The 20,221-nt window shown below is 55.5% G+C and overlaps 1 protein-coding gene across 1 annotated transcript in view; it reads left to right on the top strand.

The window, feature by feature from the left end:
* Nucleotides 1–20,221, top strand: part of SBNO2 (strawberry notch homolog 2) — a 141,543-nt gene that overhangs the window by 26,342 nt on the left and 94,980 nt on the right. Inside the window, exons 2-4 of the mRNA XM_038772442.1 lie at nucleotides 4,307–4,516; nucleotides 12,370–12,455; nucleotides 17,971–18,085. Of these exons, the coding sequence (XP_038628370.1) occupies nucleotides 4,397–4,516; nucleotides 12,370–12,455; nucleotides 17,971–18,085 (321 nt within the window). The 5' untranslated portion in view covers nucleotides 4,307–4,396. The remainder of the gene's footprint in view (nucleotides 1–4,306; nucleotides 4,517–12,369; nucleotides 12,456–17,970; nucleotides 18,086–20,221) is intronic.

Here is a 20,221-nt window from a genome sequence, read left to right as displayed (position 1 = left end):
ATAGATTGTTAACAGTTCTAAAATGTCAGCCCCTTCACCTCGTCGACGCACATGGACACTTGCGTCCTCACTCCCCGCTGACATCCCCGTGGCGGGGCGCCGCCGAGCCTGACTCTTGGGTCCGGCCGACAGGGATGTGACCAGACAAGAGGAAGCGGCCAAGTTGCAGCTTTAATTTCCAGGTTCTCACCCTTCCCCCTCCCCGCTCCCCCCACCAATTCCTGCAGAGTTACAGGCTGAGGCCTCCAAAGTTGCTTTAGGTTGGAGAGTGCAGCAAGCCAAGCAGAAGAGTCAGCTAACCTGACCCCTTCAGTTATCCAGGAACTCCTGGAAACTGGTTGGATGGGGTCCAGGCAGACAGGAGGGGTTTGGGGGTTGTCGCGAGGTGGGGGGGAGAGAAAGGATTAATTGCTGTCACTAAACCAGGTGTCTGCTAAATGGTCCCCTGGGCCTTCCGTGATTGAAACTTTTTGCAGAAATCCAGTTCCCCAGCAAATATTTTCTGTCTGAACTAAGCACTAGGCACTTAGTCACCCCCAGGATATTTATTAGTGAGGAGGCAAGCCTTCTGTGGGTTGGTTCTGCCGTAGCTTGTTCTCCACAGGCTGAAATGCCCTTAACCGCTTTTATTATTTACCCGAATCCACATGCTTCCCGTAGCTTCCCGTAGCGCCGAGAGCTGGCGGCGGCGGCGGCGGCAATGTCTTGTCACTTGCGCCTGCTGGTTCTCGGCGGTGGACTCTGGCCAAGCTTGCTAGATTTAGTTGGATTGCATCAGGGGCCCCTGAGAAAAGTTGCTTTTTCCTTTTTCTACCGTAAAGCCCTGTGTTTTCAGAGGATATGTTTTAGAGCTTGACTTGGAGGCCGGGGAATCCGAATAATCAAAACGTGAAAGAAGTCGCTTTCAGACCGGCCTTTGTATGTGTGTGCACGCGGAAGGGTTTCGCATTTGTACTTGGTGGCTGATGAAACTCTCTGACCTTTGGTGCTGATGTTGTGTGAATGTAAGGGTAGGTGAGACTGAGATCCATGTAGGTTACAGCTGACGGTTTGCACTCACTCTCGAGGGAGAGAGGAGCTAGCTTACTTGAGCTGCAAAATGCGGCTGACGGTTTGCATGTCTGTATACTTGTCACCCGCTGCCCTGTTTAGGATCAGTGAACTCTCTGGACAAACACTACCTGTTGGGGGAGAGTCCACATGGTTTCTGGAAAGGGAAATTATGCCAACTAAGCTGCAGAAGTTTTCTGAGAGGGTCCGATAGGCATGCGGATAGAGAGGGACCAGTGGGTGCAATAAATTCAGATTTTTCAACAGGCCTTTGACAAGGTTCCGTCCCCAAAGGGGAATGGCTGGCCAGCCATGGTGGGAAGGGTGGGGGCGGGGGGGGGGAATTAACGACCACTTTTCAGATTGGCCCAATGTGCTGCCTAGTGGGGACCCTCGGGGGTGGGGTGGGTGCCAAGGCCGGTTTTGCTTAAAATCGTCATAAATGATCCGAAGGAGGGGGCGGGATGGGGCCATCTCCAAGTTTCCAGAGGACACAGTTCTTCCAGCCGGGGAAATGTCATACAGATGGGATGAACCGCGGCAAGATCTCAGGAAGCCGAGCGAGCGAGGCAGCCGAAAGGTGGCAGCTGAGCCTCTGTGGGAATGAGGGCGAGAATAGTGCACCTCGGGGAGAAAGAATCCCAATCCCCGGGGAGGAGCCCGGGGTCCACGGGCATAACTCCGTCGGCATCTGTTCCTTCAGATCGTCGACTCAGAGGTGCCGTAGCAAGTGCTGGGGGTTATCGGAAGGGGGCTGGCTAATAGACAACCCAGAAGGCCCAGTTTTGCCCTCCTACGGATTCCCCAGGAATGCTGCGGGCAGTGACAGTCACCGGCTAACGGGAAAGGCCTAACAGATGCCGAAGGGCCTGGTTCTTTTATTTTTTGGTCTCGAGCTAGTGCCTGATGGGTAGTTTAGTAGCCAAGAAGGAGAGAAGCAGGATTGATTTAAAGTCAGCTCATCTGCTTGAATGGGAGAGAGAAGGGGATGCAGGAAATACCAGGCTATGGATAATGTGAAACTGAGGAGGTGATTTGTGTCTCGTCTGGGTAGTAGAGGGGGCCTAATCTGTCCGGGTAATGAAGGAAGACAGAATTGCCAGGGAAACTTAGGAAGAACTCGTTCATTCATTCATTCATTCATTCATTCATTCATTCAATTGTATTTATTGAGCGCTTACTGTGTGCAGAGCACTGTACTAAGCACTTGGGAAGTACAAGTTGGGAACATATAGAGACGGTCCCTACCCAACAGTGGGCTCGCAGTCTAGAAGGGACTAGACTCCCGTTACGGGCCCCAGCTGCCGTCGCCTGGGAAGAAATTAGAGGAAGGCAGGTTGACGGTGGCCGAGAGCCTATAATTCTACCGCGGATGGTCCACTCGCAGATTATTGACAGTTGAGGACAGCAGTCATTTTGGCCGCAGGGGGGTCCCGGAACCATTCTGACTTTGCCCCCCATTTGAACTTTCCCTCCTCTTTGCGGCACCTAGTGTGAATATAATAATATATTCATTCATGGTGAATTCAGGAGCTGTTACTGTGCATCTGTGGTTTTGGGACCAGGAGACTGTAGGGAAGCACCGAGTCCTGTTCCCTCCCGACTGCTTTGAGGGCGATCCTTTCCGATCATACACCCGAATCCAGCGATGTCGAAAAACACTTGGCTTCAGGCCTTGCCGTCTAAACTTGTATGCCCTGCCAGGGACCTTAATCCCCTTGGTGGGTCATTTGCCTCAGGTGAGCAACCACCGGCGTGAAAGTCCTTTCTCGTGCTCTGGAGCGATGAAGCTGGTTGAGTAATGGCTCGACTTCAGTTCTTGCACAAACCAGCATAGTCCAGTTTATGTGGCTAGGATTACTGGAAGCCTGGCAGATTTCTTCATCCCCCCGGTTAACTTGGGAGGAGCGGTTCGCCTGGGCGGATCCCTCCCCTCCCAACGGCTGATGTGCCTTTCCCTCTGCTGAGCGAGTACCGCATCATCGGTTCCCTGGGCCGTGCCACGCCGAGGAACGCTGCCCACACCCGGGTCACCGGCCCCAACGAGGTGAAAAGAAGAGCCGGCGGGCCGGATCCTCCCCCGCCAAGGGCAGTGACCGAAGTCATTTGAGGGGAGACGGCCCCTCTCTTAGCCAACCTCTCCTTTGCTTCCCCTTTTGGTTCTAAGCTCCCTGAGAGGAGGAATCGGGCTCTTTGCTTTTATTGAACTCGTCCTAAGCGCTCAGTCAAGTGCTTGGCACCCGACAGGCCCTTGAGAGATGCCATTTGGGAAATGCCCCGGGGCCGCGGACGGTTTGGTTTGGTGCTTAGGATGTGGGCTCGTGAGGGTTGGCCGGGGCTCCTTCGTCTCTGGTTGCTTTGCTGTGATTTCGGAGGCACCCACACCGGCCGAAATTCTATCTATTGCCCACTCCCCTCTCCCTCCTCCCCATCGTGTGTGCCGAGCTCCACGTTAGATGCTTGGGATTGTACGGAGGAAGTGAGAGACCATCGCTGCCTTCGAGTTTGCCATCTGATGGGGGAGAAAAACGGACACAAGTTACCAAATAGCCAAGAGGTACAGGAGTAAAAGCGTAGATGCGTCTGCCCGGAACACAAGTGCGTCGCTGAGTTAGCAGAAGGAGGGTGGGTGATGAGTTGGAGGGATGTCTCTTTTTTGACGAAGACTTGAAAAGGGAGGAGAAACTCGATGGGGAGGAAGAAGTTCCCCGTCGGTGGGGGGGGGGGGGGTGCGCGCACGATGGGTCGGAGTCAGGAGAGGTGCGGGGTGAGGCCAGTTTATCCTTGAACGAAGGCACCTCCAGCCTCATATGTGTTTGGTTGTCATCTCCTATTTCAGTCAGGGGGAACTAGCCTTCCAGTGGACTAGTGATAGCAGGTGAAGTGATCGTGGGAAAATCGGGGTGGGAGTGGGGACTCAGGTTTCCAGGGCAAGAGCGGTTCCTCAGAAGTCTGGTGAGCGCCAATCGATGGTCAGAAACCTTGTGAGCATCAGAGGGAACCCCCCTGCCCCCCGCCACAAGCAAATCCCAGGGCTCGGAGCCTTGTTGCGCTTGCCCACGTCCATTTCTCTTTCTCACCCCCATTTCCAGGTAGCCCCGTCCTTCTCTGAAGCTCCCCAGTCAGTAGCAATCTTTCCCTTTCCTGACAAACATCTTCAGAAGAGGAGGCGACGACGCTACAGCCTCCTCTGCACTCCCCCTCCTGCCTTGATTCGGCTTTGAGCTCAGAGTTTTCGTATGTGTTTTTTTTCCAGGACATGCTTCAGAGTGAAGAGCCCAGATAAAGATATTACTGCAGTTTGTTCCCTCCCCTCCAGTGACTTCATGCAGCAGGACCGAGCCTGATGCTCTCAGGGCACCCTGCCATGGACGGGGAGTACCCTCAGCACGAGCACCCCCAGACAGGCAATATACTGTACAGCATGCCCAATCTCCCGCCCCAGCTCTGCGGCCCTACCATCGAGGTGAGTGAAGAGCCTGAGGAAAACGAGGCCTATGCAGGGGGTGGGGGAGAGGACGCAGGACCCCGTTGAAGTGTCCAGCCCAGGAACGTTGGGCTTTCTGACACGGGTCTCGCAGAAATGGCCCCTGTCTGGGGGCGGCGGTGCCAAAATGCACACCTTCACCCGGATCCTTTCTACTTAACTCAATTCCCCTCCACCTTACGGCTCACATCCGCAGCCGCCCCCCGCCCCAGCCCTGCAGCTCATCCCTGCACTCGTTGGCGGCGGTTCAGAAACCAGGTCAAGCCCCGATGCTTCAGATTTATCCTCCCCTGCCTCGTCTCCTGCTTGGCAGCAGTTCTACACCTACCTCGTCGTTCATTCATTCAGTCGTATTTATTGAGTGCTTACTTTGTGCAGAGCACAGTACTAAGCACTTGGGGACTCCAGTGCTTTGCCCGCCCCCCCCAATTCCAGACACTGAATTCCCTCCCGAAGGGTGCCCCCACCTTTATCCCTTCCAACCCCCGATGACCCACCGGCACCTCACCAGCATCTCTGTGGGCAACGTAGGTACCGTCAGATGTGAGCTCAGGCCCCTCAACAGTCTCCTGCTTCCATGTCCACATTCTCCACCTCTTAAGAGGAGGCATCCCCGTCTAAAGTCCGTGAATGGACCGTACACGGTCGCTCTCCCCCAGCTCTCTTTTTGCTCCGGTTTGCACCCCCTTCCCTGGGAGACCGGGATCACCAGGGTCTTCCACAGTCACCTCTGAGCCAAGTCTCCTCTTCTAGACTGTAAGTCTGGTGTGGGCAGGGATCGTTTCTCTTTTTGCTGAATTGTACTTTCCAAGTGCATAGTACAGTGCTGTGCACACAGTAAGCGCTCAATAGATACGATTGAATGAATGAATGAATGAAGTCTAATGTACTCTACTGTCCTCTTTCTTGATCTGTGAGCTGCCTTTAATACTCTTGACCAAAAGTTCTCTTCTCCTAGAATAATAATAATGATGGCATTTGTTAAGCGCTATGTGCCAAGCACTGTTCTAAGCGCTGGGGGGATACAAGGTGATCAGGTTGTCCCACGTGGGACAGTCTTCATCCCCGTTTTCCAGATGAGGGAACTGAGGCCCAGAGAAGTTAAATGACTTGCCGAAAGTCACACAGCCGACAAGTGGCGGAGCAGGGATTAGAACCCATGACCTCTGGCTCCCAAGCCCAGGCTCTTTTCACTGAGCCACGCGGCTTCTCTAGAAGCACTAGTTACCCTTGGTTTAGCTGACACGGCATTCACCTGGTTTTCCTCTTGCCTCTCTAACCACTTCTTTGGTGGCCCTGCTTCCACCCCTCAACTGTGAGTGGCCAGCAAGGCTCTGTTTTGGCTCCTTCCCTCTTGCTGTTCTCATTCCCTCCCGTCCTCGCCTTCCCACGCTCTCTCTCCCCTCCTTTGCTCATAGGGCTTCCCCCTCCGAGGAGATGACTCTCAAGTCTACCCCACCGGTCCTTTCCTCTGAGCTGCCTTAAAATTTCACATTTTCGTTTGCCTCTAGGACATCTCCACAAAGACTCTCCCCCTGCCATCCCACTGCTTCATGGCTAAAACTGAATCCCTCCTCCTCACTTTCCCACCACAATACCACCTTCCTCCTTGTCCCAGAAGTTTACTACTGTGGTGTCATTGTTTTCATTTTGGACTCCTCCCTGGGGTCTTTTACCTCCCCGGTTGTCGGTTTGTCCGCCGCGATGTTTCCCGGATTGCCTCCCCACCCCACCTTCTTAATGGTATTTGTTAAGAGCTTACTGTGTGCTGAGCGCTGGGGTGATGACCCGCTAATCAGGTTGGACACAGTCCATGTCCCACATGGGGCTCACAATCTTAACCCCCCTTTCCAGATGCGGGTAGCTGAGGCGCCGAGAAGTGAAATGACTTGTCCAAGGTCACCCAGCAGGCAAGATTAGAACCCAGGTCCTTCCGACTCTCAGGCCCGTGCTGTATCCACTAGGCCACACTGCTTCGGGGCCCCTCCCTTCCTCGCCTTGCAGCCACTAGCCCGGCTCAGTCGGACGTGTTTCTTGAGCACCTGTCGCGGGCAGATCACTGACTTAGGCACTTGGGAGAGTTGACACGGTCACCGCCCTCAAGGAGCTTACGCTCTAGTGCTTAGTAAAGTGCTCCGCACGCATCGATGGATGTGACTGAATGGAGTGGGAGACAGACAGGAGAAGGGTCTATGGTTACAAGAGTTAGTACTTAGTAGAAGGGCCTGCAGGCCATATAGATAAGTGTGTAGGTGGTGCAGAAAGTGCCCAAGTGGCAGGAGAGGGGCCGGGATAAGACTTAAGCGCTTAGTACAGTGCTCTGCACATAGTAAGCGCTCAATAAATACTATTGATGATGATGATAAGACAGCATCTATCCTTACACCCTGCCCCTTCCCCTACCTGTCATTTATTCGATTCTCCCCCCGTCTCCACTGTCAGCCCCTCAGAGGCAAGGGAATCACGTCTACCTATCCCATTACCCCGCCAAGCGTGTAGTACACAGTGAGCACTCGATACCATCGATCATTATCGATCAGACTGTAAGCTCTTGAAGAGCAGGTGCCACCGCTTTTGCTTCTGTTGCACTCTCCCGAACGCTTAGTACACAGTAGGCTCAGTTCAGCACACAGCCCTTCCCTTCCCAAAGTAAAAACGCTTTCCAGGAAATGCAAACTTTTTGCGGGAGTGGAGGGAGAGGCAGTTTCGGTCATCGGAGAGGTCGTCGTCGTCGGTATTTACAGAGCACTTGCTGTGGACAGAGCACTCCACTAGGCCCTGTGTGTAAATAATAATAGTAACAATAATAATGATAGCATTTATTAAGCGCCTACTATGTGCAAAGCACTGTTCTGAGCGCTGGGGAGGTTAACAAGGTGATCAGGTTGTCCCACAGGGGGCTCACAGTCTTCATCCCCATTTTACAGATAAGGTAACCGAGGCCCAGAGAAGTGAAGTGACTTGCCCAAAGTCACACAGCTGACAAGTGGTGGAGCTGGGATTTGAACCCATGACCTTGGACTCCAAAGCCCGGGCTCTTTCCACTGAGCGTTGTGCGAGCACTGTACCACGTTCAGACCAGTGCTTATCTCAGAATGGCCAGTTGTCAGCCGTGTGACTTTGGGCAAGTCACTTAACTTCTCTGTGCCTCAGTGACCTCATCTGTAAAATGGGGATGAAGACTGTGCGCCCCCCGTGGGACAACCTGATCACCTTGTAACCTCCCCAGCGCTTAGAACAGTGCTTTGCACATAGTAAGCGCTTAATAAATGCCATTATTATTATTATTATTATTATTATTATTATTGTTCTCTCATGGGAAGAGCACAGGCCTGGGAGTTAGAGGACCTGGGTTCTAATTCTCACTCCACCACTTGTCTGCTGTGTGACCTTGGGCAAGTCACTTTACTTCTCTGTGTCTCAGTTCCCTCATCTGCAAAATGGGGATTCAAGCCTGCTCTCCCTCCTCCTTAGACTGTGAGCTCCATGTGGGACCTAATAATAATAATAATAATAATAACAACAACTGTGGTGTTTGTTAAGCACTTACTAGGTGCCAAGAGCTGGGTAGATACATGGTAATCAGGTTGGACAAAGTCCCTGTCCCACATGGGGCTCAGAGTCGGAGTCCTCATTTTCCAGATGGGATAACTGAGGCCCAGAGAAGTGAAGTGACTTGCCCAAGGTCACAGAGCAGATCTGTGGCAGAGCGGGATTAGAATCCACGTCCTCTGATTCCCAGGCCCATGCTGTTTCCACTAGGCCACGCCACCCCACCACGTCGGACAGTTGCTTGGCACATAGTAAGCACTTAGCAAATACCACAATTATTGTTATCATTATTAGTATTAACAGAGGGGAGAAGATATTCTAGCGACACCCACCCTCATAAATCCAATCCCACCATCAGCAGCGGCGGCTTCAAGCTGAAAGTAGCCCCGCTGGCGCCTTACTGGGGGCAGAGCACTTGGCTGCTCCCGCCGCTGCCGTCAGAGAGCAGACCGTCTCCGCAACTCGCACCCGCGGCCGAGAACGCGGGGCCCTCAGCCGTTTTGGAAAGCACTGTTGCTCGACCCTCAGCGACGCAGTGAGGGTCGGGGGAGCCTTTTCCACCTGCTTGTGCAGACGAGGGGATGGTTCTAAGCGTGTATCACGATCCCAGACTGCACCGTCTCCCTGCCAGCCATCTCGCAATGGGGGCTGCCGGGCCCAGGGAGGAGGACTGGGCGAGCGCATATGGCTGGCGGAGCGCGGACCGGCCCCCACCACTGCTGCGCCGCTACGATAGCACCATGTTGTTCTCTCCCAAGCACTTAGTACAGTGCCCTGCACACAGTAAGCACTCAGTAAATACGGCTGACCGACCGGCTGACTGCAGAAGCAGTTCAAGCACACGTCCGGCCAGGAGCGGGGTTCACCTTTGCCTCCCAGTCTTAAACTAACGTCCGAGGCAACGTAGACAGGGCCACTCTGGCCTTCTGCCGGGAGGGAGAAAGTAGCGTCATACGACAGCACCCTTGGGGTCTGAGAAGTGCAGGCCATCCCCGAGTAACAAGGGGCCAGGGAAGTGGCCCCACAATAGCACAGTGGGCTAGAGCTGCTCTGTCAGTGCAACTCACATCCGTGAAATCATTGGTGTCGTAGTCTTTGAACCGAAGGACGGCATTCGAGGCCCTTTCCTGGCTGTAGAGCGCCGGGTCATTTATTAAAGATCCCCATGGAATACTCCCCTATATCAAAACACCCCCAAATTGATCCCTTCCATTGCATTAGTGTGTGGCCCACAATTGCTTTTGAAACCAAGCCCGTGGGTTTGTTATTAATCGTATTATTTGTATCATTATTATGATATCTGTACTGTGAGTCAAGCACTGGTTTAAGCGCTGGAGTAGATACAAGTTAATCAGGTCTGATGCAGTTCCGGTCCCACAGGGGGGCTCAAGTCTAGGAGGGAGAACAGGCATTGAATTCCTGTTTTCCGGATGAGGAAACTGAGGGTCAGAGAAGTGAAGTGACTTGCCCAGGGACACCCAAAAGGCACGTGGCGGAGCCGAAATTGAAACCCATGTCCTTTGACTACTAGGCCCCCCTGCTCAAAAATACCGTTGATTGATTGTGTAGAGTGTGGCCGTTTTTAGTGGGCCACCCCTACCCTGAGGGGATGATCCCTTGTTCTTCAGGCCCGCCCCCCCACGCCCCCTGAACACAGTCTGGGCTCCAAGGGGACCTGATTATTGTCACGGGATGTCTTGGGTCCCCGCAGCTGAAGCGACTTTGTGGGTGGTCGAAGGTTCTATTGAAACCAGCACCGACTTCTCTTTCACTGAAGATCTGACGAGTGAAAGAATGGGGCCGGTGCCCCGGAGCACTAATCGTGAGGCTCCTCAAACTACAGAAGAGCTGCTTTCTTCCGGTCTTGCCGTAAGGTCCTATTCGCTCACCAGTGGGTGCTTAAGAAATCCTAATGACTGACGAGAGGACCTCAGGGCCAGCCGGCAGTGGGGTATCGGAGTCAGCCTCGTGTGCCGAGGCCTGCCAGCTGCTCGGGGAGCCTATGGAGGAAGTCAGAGGCGTGATCCCTGCCCTCAGGGAGCTGGTGATCTAATGGAGGTAACAGGAGACCCTGTGGATGAAGAGGTCTAAGTCGCAGACCCAAGGGAGTGAATAAATGAAAATCCTTGAGAGCTGAGGTGGCTGTTGGGAAGGTGGGGTGGGGGGTTAGTTGGAGACGACCTGGAGGAAGAGGTGACTTTTTCTTGGGGGGAGGAGGACGGTGGCTGGGAGGGCACAGAGGAGGGTGACCTACAGGGGTTAATGTTCACGTTCAGACCCTGGGTTTGGAGGCCCGGATCTTAATCAAGGCCTCCTCCCCGAAGATCTCAGATTTGCAGGAGAGCATGTCTGATTGCAAGCTCTGTCATCCATCCATCCATCCATCCATCCGTTCGTCCATCTGTCCATCACGTAGAAGTTCAGGGGAAGCGTGAAAGGAGCCATTTTCCGCAACTCCTAAGATGTTAACAGGGAAAGGGGGGAATTGACTTTTCAGTGCTTGTTTACCTTCACTTTCTCCGACTCGGCTGAGCGCCAGTATAGCCTTCGGCGATCAAGGGCCGATGGATCTTGCACACACATGCTCAGTGGTGGGTCTGAGCGGGCAGCACAGCGGCCTTCCTAAGGGACCTGAGTGACCTGCTCTTGACCCCTTTCCCAGACTCCTCCAGGGCCAAGCCTTGGCTGAAGTCCCTGTCCCTGTCCTTGTCCCTGTCCCTCTTCCTCCCTCTCTCTTTCTCTACTGGGAGGCATCCCAGGCTTCATCCTGGCTCCTGGTCCTGTGCCATCACAGCTCAAGGCCCCTCCGGAAAGGGAAAGATCACCCAAGGACTGCAGGGAGGCTGCCGGTGCGGCTGGATGAAGCCACTCGCGGGGAAAACCAGTCGGTTTGGAACCTTCACTCCCACTCCCAAATGTCACTTTTGACTCCACTTGATTGGGTCACTGCCAGAGAAGAAAGGAACTCGTTCGATCTGGCATCCAGAGTGATTGTGGCATACTCCCGGGATTGGACACTTTTCCTGGAAAACCGATGCAGCCACGCATCCAGGTTTCCAAAGGGAGGCGCATCCATCTGGGTCCGGGCCCGGATGTGCCGTTCCTGGATTGGCCCCAAGGTCCATCCATCCCGTGAGGCTCTGTCTCCAAAGGCAGCATCAGGGCGCCTGGGGGAACCGGGCCGTGGTTATGCAGAGTTCTTCTCACGGCCCTAACTTCCTCTCTAGTAGCTCGTCGTGACCTGCTTGTCCATGGATTGAGCCAGACTCCTCTTGAACCTGCTGGTGTTTTCAGCCTGGACGAATACCTGTGAGAACCAATACTCATTATTTGTCCCCCAGCAGAGTGAAGAAGTGGCTCTTGTTGTTTCTTTGGAGCCTGCCACCTTCCAGCTTCAGCGAGTGTACCCTCACCTTGATGGGGTGGGATTTGGGGAACAACAATTCCACGTTCGCCCTGACCCTCTTCGGGGTCCTGTGCGTACCCTTAAGTCTTTCCCCCCTTCTCGGCCTGCGCTTTTCCAGGCTGAAGAGTCTCGGCAGTCCCTTGCACGGAAGCTCCTCGGCTCCCGGAAGCATCTCCGTTCCCCTCGGCGTGGGGTGTTGCAGTGCCCGTAATGTCTATTGCGTGGGCATTCCTAACAGAGGGTGGAGACCTAGCCTCCCTTCCTGGTGACGTTTGGTGGTCAGCTCTATGTTGAATTGGACCTGGACCATGCTCCGGTAAAGCCAGCTTCGCTCTGGGAATTGGCTTACCCACGGAGAAAGGCAGAACAAGAGGCCTTGAAAAATGGGACCGGACGGAAGACTGAGGCGCCGCAGGCCCCAAGCCCGGCATCCCTCGTGGAGCAGCTGGAAGGAACTGGTTGGATATGGGGGCCGTAGGTGGAAGGGGTTTAGGTTGCCCGTGAAAGATGCCTCCCCGATCAGAAAGGTGCCCAGATCCTGGCCTAGGTATCAAAGGCGAGGTAGTCGTCGTGGTGGTGGCAGTGGAGGTGGTGTCGCCTTTCCCGGAGATGCCCAAGGAAAGATGCACTCGTCCATCTGAAATGATTTGGGAGAAGCTCTGCTTGGAGGCAGGAGGCTGGACTGGATGATCTGGGGAGGGAGGTGCCTTTTGCTCCATCTCTGATGGTACGGTTCTCCCCCCCCACCGGCATCCCCCAGGGCCCCGACACTTCCCCCAAGTTAGCCGATTCCCCAGCCCGCCGTGATGAATCAGATCGGGAGTTTCCACTCCTTCCTTCTGGCATAATTTTCTTGGTGTTGCTGTGTTTTCAGAACTCGATGCCGAATTGTCCCTGGTGGAATTCCTATCCCTATCCGGCGGCCACTTACCTGAATTCATCTTTCCCAAGGGAAAACCAGTAAGTGCTCTTCTGCTCGCCTCTTTCGGCCCTCCCAGAATCCCACTGCTGCCTCTATTTTACGCCCCCCCGCCCTCTCTGCCCTGGGGAAAAGGGGGAGCCCGCAGATGGGCAAACTGGGGTGATTGCAGCCCAGGAAGCCGGCTCCCTCCCGGCAAGCGGGAGACCCACTTGAGGTGGAAGCGGAACCAAGTCTGCCCCCGGAACCAGATGCTCCGGGGCTCGGTGTCGGAGCGACTCCATCAGATGGAGCATGCGGGTCTGCTCCAGACACACCCTCTTCCTCTTTTGTCCCGGGGGGGGACCGGTGGCTCCGGGTCCCGAAACCCCTCCTTCCCCCGCCCCCCACTTCCTTCTCCCCGATCCGGGGATGGGCCCACCAGCGGGAACCCTCACTACTCAGGTTTGACCACCACGAATGAAGGTGGCCAGTGGAGGCGGGGCGGCCCACACAGAGGATGCTCTGTTCCCCCAGTCCCCTGGTTTTTAGAAAAAAGGCCCTGTTTTGAGCAAGGCGTGCGGATCGCCCGAACAGAACTGGCCGAAGAGGCTGCAGCTCTTCCTGAGCGGACCTTGAAACCAGCCACTGGCCCCGCTGGGCTGTTCAAGGTGGCCGGCCAGTGAACGGGCCCCTTCTCTTTCTGTGCAGGTTTACCCAGTGAGTTCCATCTGGTTTCTTTCACAGGATTCTCAGTCAGGCCTTTCGTTCGAACGGTGGAGGGCGGAAGCGGGTGGAGGGATGCGGGGGGGGGGGGGGAGCGGGGGGGGGGCTAGAGCCTGTCTTTTAAAGTTAGTCATGGGTTCAGGATTTACCGGAAAATCCCCATCAGCTATTGCAGGCGCTCGTTGCTGCTCTCCATCTTTCCTTAGGTCGTGACCCATGAGCTGTGACAGCTCCAGTATTAACCACCACTGAATTTCCTGGCATAAGGCATGCACTAAAGTTAGGAAATTTTGAGAGGAGACAGGGGCAAAGGAGGCTGGAATTTCTTTCTGCAAACCACAAGGGAGGGAGTGCCATGGGCTCTCCTAGGTGGTTGGTTTGAACGCAGGCTCGTGTGCCCGTGTTTCAGTAGCCCAAGCTACCGATCCATTGGATTTGGGCTCGCAAGCCACTGATCGATGACCAAAAGAAACTTCTGGTGACACCTTTTGGGGTGGGGAGTAGGGCTGGCTCAGGCAGCTTCTGCCTTCTGCGCATGTAGATGGGAGGAGGGATTTGGGAGGGGGAGCGGTGTGTGTGTTTTTGGAGGAAGATTCCTGTAAATTGCTCTTTCTGATCAGGATTCTGCTGCCGCTGGGGAGTTGTGAAAGAGTTTCTGCTTCACTTTATTGAACCACAGGTTTAGATGGGATTTATTGATTTATTTTGGTGGTATATGTTTTCCCTCTCTTTTAACCCTTTGCTCTCTTTCTAACCACATGGTTTCTCCCTCTAGTCAGCGCCCCTCCTCAAGTTTCTCCAGAAAGAAGCCATTCCGAGCCCGTCCAGTTTGGGCCTCTTCCACCGGTGTCTGTCTGTCTGTCCACCCTCCCTCCCTGGGTCTCCTGAGCGTCCATCCATCGGTCCATCGTCATCCCAAGGAACGTCAGGGGAGGACGGGTTCTAATTGCCTTCTGGGCTCTTGTCCCACAAGGCTGGCTTGACAGGGGCTGGATTTAGACTTTGTCCGACTTCGTGGCTGAGAGCTTTGTCTTTGAGGTCCCCTTAAAGTCCTCAACAAGGGGCACAGTGAAGTCGGAGGATTTTTCTGTGCTGCGGTCTTCCTGCCCCCGCCCAAATCAGGCAGCTACAGCTGGTCCTCAGGGATTGCCACATCCAGCGAGCAGAGGTCGGATCTGGAGCTAGGCCGACAGAGCTCCCTGAGGGAAGCTAGTCTCCCACAGCTCTGCCCTGAATCACCCCCGCCCAAGTCACTCTGTTCTGAACGCTCAGGAGCCTCTCCTCTTTCTACCCCCTGCTCACAGGCCCCCACCTACCCATTCCCGGTTGACTTACGGAAGTAGCCCTGGAAAGAGACCTCAGAGGTCATCTCCCCACCTCCCCACCTTCAGGCTGAACTGTTCTCCGACCCGGCCCCGGGGACTGCGGGGGCTTTGAAGGTCTTTGGATTTCGGGGGGGCCGGTGGGTGTCCAGGGCTGTCAGTTGTACCCCTCAGAGCAAGGAGAGGACTTGGGAGCCAGTTTGACAGTGCCCACGTGCCCTCCAGCCTCGCCCTGGGCGGGGAGGCTTTAAATAGAGCTAATGTTGGGGCCGAGCCTGCTGTCTTTGGGAGGGAGGAGGCTGGTATGCGGGGGGTGGGGGGCTGGGCTGGGCACCCCCCTCCACCGCACTGGGGTGCTGAAGGAGCTTTGGAAGAATGCAGCTCTGTGCAAACCTGGGGTCCCGGCCCACCGGACAACCTCTCTAGGCCTCATTTGCTCTCCCAAACAAACCCGAGTTCTCTTTGTGGAGAAGACCACTGACCACGTTGGCTGTAGCAGCTGTTAGATTTCACTTCAATGAGTGTTTGTTTCATTGAAATGATCCTCAAATACAACTCCAGTGTGCTTGGAGTATTCCCCCCCCCCCCCGCCCCCCCGCATAAGAATGCTGTGACCCACAAGCTGCTGTCATTTCAGATGAGATGTCGTGCGGACTCCAGTCCGTTCTCCCTCTACTCTGCACTTCTGTCTGGGTTCGTGGAGATTCGGTCCCAAGGCAGCCACTGTTCCGCTGGGTTCTTTGTGCTCCCTGATCTGCCTAGTCGGGGGCCGTCTGTGGCCCATCAGACCCCTCCCCTGACCCTTTGAGTCAGGGCGTGCCATCTCAGAGCTCATTATTGCCAGAGCTTGCCAGGCTGGGCTGACCGTTCCTTTGAGGGAGGAAAAGCAGCGGGTTCCTGATGGTCTTGGGTCCCTCTGCCCTTCGTAAGACCAGGGCGAGTGCCACTGATCCTTGGGTCCGGCCCGCAGTCCGTCCGGCCCAAGATTCTGCCACTGGCACGGCAGCCGGCAAAGCGGGTTTGTTCCACCCGTCCCTCCCCACCGGGCTTCCTGGTGGTGCCCTGGGAGCCAGATCCAAATCCGCTCTAGGTACGACAACGGGAGCTCTGCTTGCCCGTCCCAGCCTGGGAAGGGCCCTGAGGTTTCCTCTGCAGGGAGCCTTTTCTTTTGGTCCAGGCCAGCATTTTGCCTTTGGGCATCCAGTTTAGAAAGTAGAAGCAGCATGGCCTAGTGGATAGAGCACAGGTCTTAGAGTCAGAAGGACCTGGCTTCTAATTCTGGCTCTGCCACTGGTCTGCTGGGTGATCTTGGGCGTGTCACTTCCCTTCCTGGGCTTCAGTTACCTCATCTGTAAAATGGGGGTTAAGATTGTGAGCCCCTTATGGGACATGGACTGTGTCCAGCCTGATTTGCTTGTATTCACCCCAGTGCTTAGTACAGTGCCCAACACATAGTGAGTGCCAACAAATACAATTACTATTATTATTATTAATAAAAATAAAATGCCCAAAGAGTTGCCCTGGGGAGATGACTCTAGTTCCCTGCCCAACCATCCCCTCCACCCCTCTCACCCTTCTGCCATTTGGTTCAGTTGGATGACTGGGTGGGATACTGACAGGCAGCCCTGGTGTTAGATGGGTCAGATCCTTCTGCCGACCCCCGTAAGGAAAACCAGTGTGCGTGCTCCGGCTCTGTGGTCCCTCCACAGAAAGCAGCAACACACGCATCCCCCCTGCCTCCCCAGGATGTTGATTTCCCTTTGACCTGGATGGCTCAGTTCAGCTTTCTAGGGGACGGAAAGGCGAGCATTTAGCGAGACAAATCAGTGAGAACCTGGAAGGAAGTGGGCTGATAAGGTCTTATTTAATGGTGGCGTGCGGGGTCGCTCTGGGGGCCCGGGTGCTTTCTGTCCTGTCCCGGCCTTGCAGTGAGATCGATACTACAGAGTAGTTGCCCTCTGCCTGTATTTTGCGTGAGATCCGTGAGTGGGAAAGGTCCATGTGATGGCACGTGCCGGTGCGGCAGATGGGAGAGCGTCTGACTGGCTGTCCCAGCTCAGTTCTTTAGTTAGCTCGTTCGGTTTGGGAACTCCTTTCCTCAGAGCTCGAGGCCCAGTCCCGGGAACCGTCAGGCATCCGGCTGTCTGGGGGCGGTTGGGCCGTCATTCTCAGTTTGAATGCTTGGGCGACTTCTGTAAGTTCTTTCACTTTTGCTTCTGAAACCTGAAGCTGAACATCTGTCCGGGAGGAAGCTCCTTGGGCCGGGCGGCTGAAAAGTCAGAGGCCAGGTGGCTGGCCGGGGGAAGGGGCGGCCTGATGGACTTGAGTGAGTGGTTCGTTTGGGCCCAAGCTGGGGACCGGGCCAGCGCAGACTTCCCTTTCGGAGGTAGCGCTCTGCCCGGGCTAGAAACGAGAAGATCGGCCTGCCCCACGCTGGTCCCTGCAGGGTGAGCTGGGGAAAGAGGGAGGGAGGGAGGGAAGGAGAGAGAGAGAGAGAGAAAAGGAGAGCGGGTGGGCACCCACCCTCCCGCCATGCTGGGGGTGGCTGAACACTGAGCTGATGGCACGCAGGCCATCCTCCTTCCTTCCTGGAATCGAGCCCTGACGCGCTCGGCTGGGAATTCCTAGGCACCCGGTGGCTCCTAGGTTGTGACCTAATTATTGCTTTTTATAATTATCACTGTAAGTGTTTCCTGCGTATCAAGCGCTGTTCTAAGCGCTGGGATAGGTGCATATTAAATCAGGTTGGACACGGTCCCGTTCCCACATGGGGCTCACGGTCTAAGTGGGAAGGAGTAGGATTGGAGGCCCTATTTTGCAGATGAAGAAGCTGAGATCCGGAAAAGTGAAGTGAGTTGCCCAAGGTCAAACAGCAAGCAGTTGGCTGAGCCAGGATTAAAACCCAGGTCCTCTGCTTCCCCAGCCCGCGCTCTTTCCACTAGGCCAGGCTGCGCGGTGCCCTACTCGTATAGACTACGGCTTTCCCCCGTTTGCGGGGGGCTGAGCGTTGGACTCCTTCTTCCTGCTCACCCGTCAGGGTTTCGGGACCTTGGATGACGACGACGCGCGGCGGCCTCGGCGTGACGCGTGTCCCCGGCTGCCGGCGTTCTTCCCCCTCCGTCAGCTAATAGTAGGGCTCCCACCCCCGGGGCTTCCCAATAGGTGCGACTTGGCAAGCTTTCAGACGGGGCCTTGAGATGTTCCGGGCTGCGGTTGAGTACTTCCTTTGCACGTTTGGTGGGGCGGGGGTGCTCTGCCAGGGGGCGGGGACAGAGCCATCCTAAGCATTGTGTTGTTTTCGGAGCCATCGGGAATGCATCCAGAATCAGGGGAGGTGGGCTTTGAGGGAGAACGGGAAGCCCTGCGTGAGCGAAGGGGCGGCACCTGGAGCTGTGGAGGTGGCGCTTGGCGATGGAGTCCAGGAGCAGGATCGCCAACTGGGCCGCTGGCCCGCCTCTGTCAACGCGACAAACCAAGCCTCGGCCTCCGACCGACCGCTGAAACCATCTTTTGTCCTCTCTCTTCCCAGGCAGTATTTGAGCACCCCTTTCACCTACGCAAATTCCATCAGCAGACAGTGTCAAGACACCAGCTGTGGACCCGTGGGCTCCTCCAACTTACCCCCCAATGACGATTTTGCTCAGGTAGGTTCTCTGCTCTCCTGCAGTCTCCCGTCTGTTGCGTCTTCAGGGGTGCGCGAACGCCGCCGGCCCAAAGAATTCCGGGGGGGCTTCTGGAGCGGAGGCAGATCAGGCCGAGACGTCGCCTCCCGAGCGTGGGGTTCAATTTAGTCGAGATTTCTGTGGAAGGGGAAGCAAGCCGCCTCTGGGAGCGGAGAACGCGTGGCGGGGCTGCGCCTGTGGCGAGGGTGGGATTCGAGCTCCGAGAAGCACCAGGAGTCTTGGTTCGGGGCTTGGCGTCGGAGATGGAGGTGGGCAGGACTTGGCGTAGGGCTGCCCCCTTTCCTCCCTCCCCGAGCGAGGTGACGGCAGGTGACTTCGGTTTTGCGGAAACACTTCTGGAAGCTTCTTGTGCGAAGGTCGATTTTCCAGGTTGAGGCGATAAGTCTTCCCCGGCGACCTAACTTTGCCCTAAGATGGTTAATCTTCTCCCATCGGCTGGGAATTTGTGTGTGATAGCTGGCTGGGGGCCTGGCCTGCAGAGTTGCCGTCGTTGCCCCCGTCGAATCCCCCCGAGAGCGCAGCTAGCCGGGAGGAGCTCCTGGGGATGGCGTAAGCAGGACGGGAAGAACAGTCGAGAGCCCTGCCGGGGCAAAGCTCCCGGAGGGGCAGCCGGGCCGCCGGCACTGCTCAGTGATGTCTCCCGCTACATTTTGTGGTGTACACGGCTGCCAGGACTCTGTTTGCTCCCTGATCCTGGAAAATGCTGATCAGAGCCCAGCACTCCCCTCCTCCAAGAGGTCTGGTTGCTCTCTCCCTCCGGCCGTCCACTCTCTTTTCCCGCTACACCCCAACTGGCACTCTCCGCTCCTCCAGGGCAAGCCTCGGCATCCCTCACGCTCAACTCTCCCGCCACTCCCTCGCCTTCGAAGTCTCCTAAACCATCACCTCTCCGACCTCCCCAATGACCCAGGCTCCCCTCCACCACCACCCCACCCCGACCGTCAAACTTGGCACTCCGCTGTGTGTTCACTTATTCATTCATTTATTCAATCGTATTTATTGAGCGCCTACTGTGGGCAGAGCACTGTACTAAGCGCTTGGAAAGTACAATTTGGCAACAGATAGGGACAATCCATACCCAACAACGGGCTCACAGTCTAGAAGGGTGGAGAAAGACGACAAAACGGGACAAAACAGGTAGACAGGCATCTTATTCGTTCATAGTACCAGGTGGGCCTAGTTTTACTCTACTCTGTTTTAACACGGATACACGGGTCCCATTTCTGTTTGTCATCCCCCAGGAGACGATCAGTTCCTTACAGTATGGCGCTTCACACGCAGTCGGCGCCCAGTAAACACCATTGATTGACTCGTGGGTGGCGATGACTCTTTTGGGTCCCCAGGGCACAGTCCAGCACTCCGCCCACAGTCAGCGCCCAGTAAAGACCACCGATTGACTGGTTGAGGGTGGCGATCACTTTTTTGGGTCCCCCGGGTGCTTAGTCCAGTGTTGTGCACGTGCTAGGTGGGCACCCGGCACTGCCCTCTGCAACCAGTAGGCACTTGGATCACACCAGGGATGCGGGTATAGTGCTTAAAGCTGCCCAGAGGTCCCAGACAGGCCGCACGGGCAATTTTGGAGTAGTCGGGCGGCGATTTGGGAGCCTGCACTTCTTGGCATTCAGGTAGACGGGGAGAAGGGGCCCATACAAGGCCACCTGGTCTAGCAGAAAGTGCGTGGGGCTAGGGGTCCAGGAGACTTAGATTCTGGTCCTGGCTCTGCCCCGATCTGCTGGGTAACCTTGGACAAATCACTTCGCCTCTCTGGGCTTCCGCTTCCTCGTCGGTGGAATGAGGAGAACGATGCCTGCCCCTCCCAACCTCATGGGGACGTTGGGAAGGGTGAGGTGAGATCGATGTGATGGACGTGCTTTGAGAAGATGAAAAAGTGCTACATAAATAGCAGGATATATTATTAAGACCTTGCTCCTTCCTCTGTCTGTCAGCCTTCTCCCAAATTGGGCCCCTTGTAGGGTTATTGGGGATCGAGCTATGTGTAATTAATTTTCTTATATTATTGTCTGTCTCCCCCCTCTAGACTGTAAGCTCATCGCAGGCAGGGAATGTCTGTTATATTGCTATATTGTACTCTCCCAA

The sequence above is a fragment of the Tachyglossus aculeatus genome, chromosome X1, assembly GCF_015852505.1.
Source record: "Tachyglossus aculeatus isolate mTacAcu1 chromosome X1, mTacAcu1.pri, whole genome shotgun sequence".
NCBI lineage: Eukaryota > Metazoa > Chordata > Mammalia > Monotremata > Tachyglossidae > Tachyglossus > Tachyglossus aculeatus.
This window is presented reverse-complemented; position numbering and strand designations above follow the sequence as displayed.